The sequence below is a fragment of the Erigeron canadensis genome, chromosome 4 (assembly GCF_010389155.1).
Source record: "Erigeron canadensis isolate Cc75 chromosome 4, C_canadensis_v1, whole genome shotgun sequence".
Classification (NCBI taxonomy): Eukaryota; Viridiplantae; Streptophyta; class Magnoliopsida; order Asterales; family Asteraceae; genus Erigeron; species Erigeron canadensis.
This window is the reverse complement of record NC_057764.1, coordinates 1,181,675-1,189,661: the sequence shown is the minus strand read 5'-3', so window position 1 is coordinate 1,189,661 and position 7,987 is coordinate 1,181,675. Positions and strand designations below refer to the sequence as shown.

The window sequence follows — 7,987 nt, the reverse complement described above, 5'->3', positions numbered from 1 at the left end:
CGCAACGCGCAGATACATTTCTCTCGTTTATTATCTATATCTATACTATATTATAAAGCAAATAGCTCTTTATAACATTTTAAGTTTCAACATTTACTTTTTTAAAATACCCCTCCTATCTATTTTACATTTACTTAAAATAATTATAATATTATTTCCCCTATAAATAATTTTATTTCTCTAATTCATTCCAAATGTTTTATCTCAAAAATCGTACATCGATAAATTATAAAAATTATATGTGTGTTCTTAAAATTCCATGCTCTTTCATTTGAGAATCATTCGATGTACTTTTGATGAATTTTTAATCTGATGGCGGAGCCCGTATGGTTAACGATGGAGTCTGTCAAGTAGATCACCCCATCAATGCCACCGCCATCATATCACCACCTCGCCATCACCCCATCATCGTCGCAACGCGCAGATACCTAACAATATAGCATATGCACGTTTTAAATACATTTAGAGAAACTCAATAATAATAAACTAAAATAAAATTTAAACTTTTATGAAATTAATGTAAGATGAAGAAAGATAAGATCATGATTTTGCTTTGAAGAAACACCCCCCACACTCTGTCTGCATATATTTATGTACAGATACAAACACAAACACAAACACACACAAATTCCCAATCTGTTAATCACCTGAAACATATTTTGATCTCATAATCAAAAGCTAAATATTCAGGTAAACACACAAACACATCTTTCCTCCTTCTTTATTTTCATTATTAATTATTTTATTCTTTTTATATTAATTTCTGCATTAGATATCGTTTCTAACATCGATCATGCTTCGATCTGGTTATTATATATTATCATGATTGATATATATATATATAAATATATTGTTATGTTGTTTGTGAAACTGAGGAAATTAGTTTTAATTTTAATCAATTTTGTTATATATATATATATATATTCTATGTATGCATATAGTTGTGATTCTATTTATAATTTGGTTAGATCTACATATGTATGTATGTATAAGATAGAATATGATTGAAATTATTGTTAGGTTTTGACTTTTTTGAAATATCAATCTGATTATTTTACAATTTGTTGTGAATAGAAGCATAATAGATGTACGTAGATTTACGTATTATTTCGTTGTTGACTGTACTTAGATACAAGCTAAAGACTTTTATTATGTGAAAACTCTTAATAGTTTTTTTTTTTTTTTTGAAACTGTTAATAGTTAGTATTGATAGTGAATGCGAAGTTTTACGGTTAGGAGGGAAAGCCAAATGACATATATTTTTTGAGTTTTTGCTATATAGCTTGGGGTTGGGATAATATGGATACAATAAGTCAAAGAAGATAAAAGATAGCGAGACTATAATGATTACAATTTTAAACCTTGTTATATGTTTATCTTTACTATTCTAAAAAATTTGAAGATCACGTATTTGTTTCCTTTCTTTTTTAAGTTGGGAAGTATTACGGATTATGTCTGTAGTCACACAATTTCATAAGCTCACACTACAATCCCAGCACCAGATGTCTTGGAATTTTGTTAATCATTATCACATACTCATAACCCACCTGTAACGTTGAAAGATTTGGCTCAAATAGAGTTGAATATCATTGCTGAGCTTTAGATAGCTCTTTTCATTTATATGTATCAACAAATCTACGTTGTCGTTAAGTGTTCATCACAGAATTTTAGCAACTGTATAGGTTATATCCTTTCCTTCCATTTATTTTGTCCATATCCAAATACAAAATAAGTGATGATGAAGAAAGTTATCGAGTCAGTACATTAAGGTTATTTGTAACGATGTTCCTTTTAGCTCAATGGTATCGATGTAACTCTACAACCCTTAAGCTGCGTGTTTAAGTTTCTTTTAGAGAAACCAGTTTATCAGTTTGCTAAATGTTTATATATAACATTTGGGCTTATATATTTCCCATATCCAACCTTGAGCAATGAATAGAATTTGCGGGGCAGTCTTGGTTTTAAAAAGCACGCCTAAGCTAGGAATACTTAGGCGCAAGTCTTCGAGCTTTTTGGTACCCTAGGCGCAAGTCTTAGAGCTTTTTGGTACCCTAGGCGCAAGTCTTAGAGCTTTTTGGTACCCTAGGCACAAGTCTTAGAGCTTTTTGGTACCCTAGGCGCAGGCGCAGGGTGTACAATAAGCGCTCGCTTTTTGGGCTTAAGCGCTAGGCGCAGTTGCAAGCCTTAGAGCTTTTTGTACAACTCAAGATTTTTTAAGTTAATAAGTAAAAGAAATTTCCCTGCCTTTTCTTTCTCAGCAAGATTGATCTCTTCTTTCTACTTCCTCAACGAGACCAACAATCTTATGGGAGTTTCTTTTCAAACACCAGATTTGATCAAAGCTGGACTTAAACGAGGCTATTAATGATGGTGTTTTGGTATTTTATGTGTTATAAATACTATATAAATAATTATATTGTTTTTCCATAAGTGTGCGCCTCGCGTACGAAAAGCTCGCCGCATTTGCGCTTGGCGCTTCGAAAATGGACTTTGTCGCTTTTGTGCGCCTGTTGCCTTTAAAACCCAAGGGGATAGTGAAACTCTTAAGTCACTGATAGCTCCTTTTGTTGCAATATCTGAGTGAGGAACTATGAAAATTAGTTTTAGCTTTTTAATTATGGTAGCTAAGTGTTGACTTTGTGGTATTGCTATTAGGTAAGGTGTGGTTTATAATAAGTGTTACTTGTACACAAATGTTTGTTATTTGGAATGGAGGGCATGAATTGTATTAAAACTTCAGAGAAAAGATTTTGATATGAGATTATGCGTGTACATCTGTCAATTTGTGTCAATCAGATTCCTTATTAATCATTGTGGGCAATTATATATATGCAGGTTAAGCTATATTGTTGTTTAAATCATTGGTCGTGACGAGTTGTTGACATAAATCAATTTGATGGCTGAAGAGCAGTTAGATTATGGAGATGAGGAGCTTGGAGGGTCTCAAAAGATGCAATATCATGGGGATGGAGCTATTCCTGCACTTGCAGATGATGAGATTGGAGGTGAGGATGATGAATATGATGACCTCTACAATGATGTGAACGTTGGAGAAGGTTTCCAGCAAATGCAACGGACCGAGTCACTACCATCTGCTAATGCTGGAAATGGTGGGTTCCATGATCAAAAGCCTAACATTCAAGAAACCCGACCTGAACACATGGGGTCACAAGACATAAAGATACCCGGAGTTGCATCAGAAAAAGTATATCCTAGTACCGTCTTGCGTCCCGAAAACAAGGAGGGTATGACTGTTGATCTTTTGCAAAAACGAATGGCTCCTCAAATGACTAATGATATGGGTTTTCGAGGTTCAGTTCCTGTACCCCAAAGACCTACAGTTGATCCTGTCAGTATGTCGGGTCCAATCTCAAATGAGCCTGCACCAATGCTTAATTCTAATACAGGTCATGGCCTAGGTGGTGTTTCTCAAATGCCAGGTAATGTGAATATGACTCGGCCAACTGTTCATGATAATCAAATTCGACCACCTGCTGAAAATGGTGCTACCACTCTCTTTGTTGGAGAGCTACATTGGTGGACCACAGACGCTGAGCTCGAAAATGTATTATCTCAATATGGAAGAGTCAAAGAGATTAAGTTTTTTGATGAAAGAGCCAGTGGTAAATCAAAGGGATATTGTCAAGTTGAGTTTTTTGAATCGAGCTCAGCTGCCGCTTGTAAAGACGGGATGAATGGGTATGTTTTCAATGGAAGGGCGTGTGTGGTAGCATTTGCTTCCCCACAGACTATAAGACAGATGGGGGCTTCTTATGCCAATAAGAATCAAGGACCTGCCCAATCTCAGCCTGAACAACAGGGAAGGAGACCTATGAATGACGGGGCGGGAAGAGGTGGTGGAAATAATTTTTCTGGTGGAGATGCAGGGCGGAATTACGGTAGAGGTGGTAATTGGGGACGTGGAGGAGGGCAGGGAGTTATGAATAGGGGTGGTGGGCACATGAGAGGTAGAGGGGCTATGGGGCCTAAAAATAATGCACCTGGTTTTGGAAATGGGCCTGCTGGTGGTGCATATGGTCAACAAGGTCTTGGTGGTCCTCCTTTTGGCGGTCCTCCTGGCGGATTCATGCATCCTCAAGGTATGATGGGTGGTGGTTTTGATCCAACATATATGGGCCGTGGAGCAGGTTATGGTGGCTTTCCTGGTTCGGGGTTTCCTGGTATGATGCCTCAGTTTCCAGGTGTTAATGCCATGGGACTAGCTGGGGTGGCGCCTCATGTGAACCCTGCTTTCTTTGGTCGAGGTATGGGTGCAGGTGGCATGGGAATGATGGGTACTGGTGGGATGGATGGGACCCAAGCAGGAATGTGGGGCGACACCAGCATGGGTGGATGGGGTGGGGAAGAGCAAGGTCAAAGAACCCGAGAGTCCAGTTATGGTGGTGAAGATGGTGGTTCAGAATATGGGTATGGAGGAGAAGCTAGCCATGAAAAAGGAGTGCGTTCAAATGCTGTTTCTCGGGAAAAAGAAAGAGGGTCTGAGCGTGAATGGTCGGGAAATTCTGAGAAAAGGCATCGTGATGATCGGGATCAGGACCGAGAGAGGTATGATAAGGATTACAAGTACAAAGAGGATAAAGATAGTTACCGGGACCACCGTCAGAAGGATCGTAACTCGGGTTATGAAGACGACTGGGATCGTGGACAGTCTTCTACTCGGTCTAGGAGTAGATCACGAGCCATGCCAGAAGAGGATCACAGGTCTCGCTCTAAGGATGCAGATTATGGGAAGCGGAGGCGTATGCGGTCAGATTGAGTTGGTCAACTGGTTCATTCTTCTTGTAGGATCTTTGGGCCTTCAACTTGTTGCTGTGTCATTACACCATGTGCAGAATTCGCTTCCGGATTCAAAAGTAAGTGCTAAACATTTGGAGGGAGGCGTAGATTATATCCCTGCAGTCTTCAATGCTTAATTATTTTGGTAAAATACATTTGTAGTTTCTTGTGTGAATTTCTCTAATTGGTTGGACATCTACCTCCCTGATGCTAACCGATCCTTATCCGTTACATATAGTCCTGCCATAACCTCTCTTTAAAGAAGGTCCATCTTAGGGCATGTGACCATGAGATACTTGAAAACTAAACTGTTGTTTTTGTTGTTTCTTGTGATAGTCAAGTTATACATTATCTATTAGTATGGGAATGTTCATAGAGCAACCAGGATTATACCACAGGTTTAGATGCAGAGGTTAGTTTTAATGCCTTATCATTCCTGAAGTTGATGTAGAGAGTGTATATATGACTGTGATATCATGGAAGTTCATTTTTCTCTTATTTTATTTCCAGTACTTGAGCTATCTAGAGTTACCAAGGTGGGTGTGTTGGTAACAGGTCGTATCTAGAGTGGGTTGAAACAGGCTGGGTAAGTTTGACCCAGAAACACTTGTTTGTCTTTTTTCTGGTAATTAGTGCACTATTTTTTATTCCAAAAACAAAATTGGTAAATTGACTATTTAAATCCTTCAATAAAAATGCTCTTGGAGGCTGTATGCATAAATAGAATAGATTTGACTTACTTTCAGCCCTTTTTACCCTTTTGACATACTCTCCTAGCCAGATATTTGTAATTGATCAATTTGAGATGAAAACACAATTGTCTATGTTTGTACTATGTCTTATATCATGCCTATCTATCCAGACTCTATTGATTGCTATCCTTCTTCATTTGAACTATCATGCTTCTAATATAGCCTCACGTTGTACCTACTTTTTCATTTTGAGACTTTGATTAAGTTACACTATGTGGGTGATGTATGTGTTGCATTAATCATAGAAAATGTATTTTTTTCTTTCCTCCCAACATTTTTTTGTTTTCTATGTTATGTCCCCTGACATCATTTATATGCTATATCTGCATGTGCATCGAGTTTAAATGAGCTGCATCTGTAACCTTGTTTGTGTTTTTGCTTTAACCTTATCAAGTGCATACTGGAGGCAATTCAGTAGTCTTGAATCAGTTTCAATAGAACCAGAGTGTTTCAATGTCTTATTGTTGTCACAGAACCAGAGTTGGCAAACCTGGGGGGGTTGGGGGGTTTGACGTTTTTTCCTACTTGTCGAAACAGGTCTGGTTTGGTTGACCACTTTGTCTTCAATTTTTTATGAAGTTTTTTGAAGTAATTTTTGTGTTAAATATGATTATGAAACCTTATAATTACAGTAATAATCTCTTTTAACTAAGAACGATGTGGAGCTTGTATGCATTTTGAAAAAACACTATGCCTGTCTTTTGAGCTATATGACCCAAATCCTCATTAGTTTTTTTTCTTTTGTACGCATTTGAGTCACTACAGGTAAAACAACCCGGATTGACTTATTCTTTAGTTAGTAGTGGGCCAAAATTTGTCAGATTGACCTACAACCGACTTTTGAAACGGAGGCAGCTTATGCTTCTCCTCATACCAACTATATGATGCATGTTAGTATAATGTGGTGTTTTCTGTGTGATCAAACGTGTTTTCATTTTGATTTTTATGAGAAAAATTTGAGCTATATATATATTGGTAGTTCATAACCGATTCATGACTTTATGGTTGTAGTGTATAACTATACAGCAGATTTGGAAAATGTAGTGGAATATGAGTATATGATAATCTTGAGCATAATGAAAGACATAATGGTGGGTGGACTGAAATACATACTTTTAATGCTTTTCTCATTAATCGTATTCAGGGAACAGAATGGCAGAAACCCTTTGTGTTTTGACCTGGGCGAAGCTGACTTCATTCATTGCTTATGAAATTGGCTAAGTAAAATAATGCATCAACTGCCATATCTGCTGGTCTGCACAGAAATTAGTTTTTTTTATTTTCAGATCTAGTCAAAATTTAATGTATATCTAATGTTCTTTTGTATCACCCCACTTTGTCATGCAAAGTCATCTAGCATCTGATTTTGTTGTATTGGGTATCTGTATCTCTTTTTTAGGATAGAGTATTGGGCATGAAACCCATTCTTCTATTGTAAATACTGTTGTAACTTATGCGGCATTTAGCTTAGATGTTGGCAACTTGTTTGTCTGTAAGCTCCATAACGGAGATGTAATGTTTAGATCATGCTAGTGTTTTTGACCTTCATGCTCCTCGGTTGCTTCTGTATTTTAGAGGGCTGCAATCGAAATTTTCTGCATGCTTGTATGCTATAGTTTTTTAGCTTTACATTGTAACATGATTCAGTTGTACATTGTAACATGGTGTATATAGTTTTCATTCTTGACTAGGAAGACCTGTGTTGTACTAAACCTGTTGTACATCTTGTTATTACTTTTGGGGTTTTTTTTTTGTTTTTAATAATATTTTTTTTGTATTTCCAGAATGTACTCAAGTTTTTTTTTTTGTCTTTTTTATAAAGAACCTGATGTATTTATAGTCAACTTTTGTTGCAGCAGCTCTGCTATATAGGGCTTCATTTCCCCCCAGGGGGTGTAACTGTTGGAGGTTATTTTGATTGTTTAATGAGTAGTTAGCTAACTTGATTGTTTAACGAGTAGCTAGTTATCTTGATTGTTTAATGAGTATATATGTTGTGGAACGTCTTAGTGACCACATTTTTGCATGTTAGGATTTGTTTAACGAGTATAATGTTACCTGTTGGTGAACGACATATTAGTTTATTGGCTCAGCTCTCTCTCACAATTGATACCAGTCGGCATCATTATGTTGAGACAACATATTAGTTTGTGGGGTGAACTCCATCTCTCTATCAGTTCCAGTTGACACCATTACGTGCTGGATCGTGTATCCCTTGCTGCATTTGGCGGTTTGGCTGTAATAACACCAATTGGTGAATATTTTACGCTTCAAGTGGGAGGGGGGGATTTAACTTCATGCTGTGTTCGGTAGTGGGGAATTTGTTATGTTTGTTCTATGTATTATGTGTTTTTTTGCTATTGGTTACATATTATAGCCTTCAGATGAGTCTTCGTATATAAGAGTAGAGGAAGATTAAACTAGGAGGTTAGTAGCTA

General features: G+C 37.1%; 1 protein-coding gene across 4 annotated transcripts; it reads left to right on the top strand.

The window, feature by feature from the left end:
* The first annotated feature begins 533 nt into the window (after positions 1–533).
* Positions 534–7,243, top strand: LOC122595141 (cleavage and polyadenylation specificity factor subunit 6). 4 transcript variants are annotated; one of them, XR_006323198.1, is made up of 5 exons: positions 534–690; positions 2,836–4,874; positions 5,134–5,209; positions 5,308–5,383; positions 6,694–7,243. XR_006323198.1 is itself a non-coding variant. In XM_043767457.1 (2 exons), exon 2 carries the CDS (start codon positions 2,897–2,899, stop codon positions 4,775–4,777), a length of 1,881 nt encoding a protein of 626 aa, XP_043623392.1. In that variant the 5' UTR covers positions 534–690; positions 2,836–2,896; the 3' UTR covers positions 4,778–4,972. The 4 variants fall into 4 exon arrangements, 1 of the variants encoding a protein (XP_043623392.1); XR_006323199.1 differs by lacking the exon at positions 5,308–5,383; XR_006323197.1 differs by lacking the exons at positions 5,134–5,209; positions 5,308–5,383.
* Positions 7,244–7,987: the final 744 nt, after the last annotated feature.

Coding starts and splice junctions, on each gene's coding strand:
- LOC122595141 (XM_043767457.1), top strand. CDS start 2,897: ATGGCTGAAGAGCAGTTAGATTATGGAGATGAGGAGCTTGGAGGGTCT.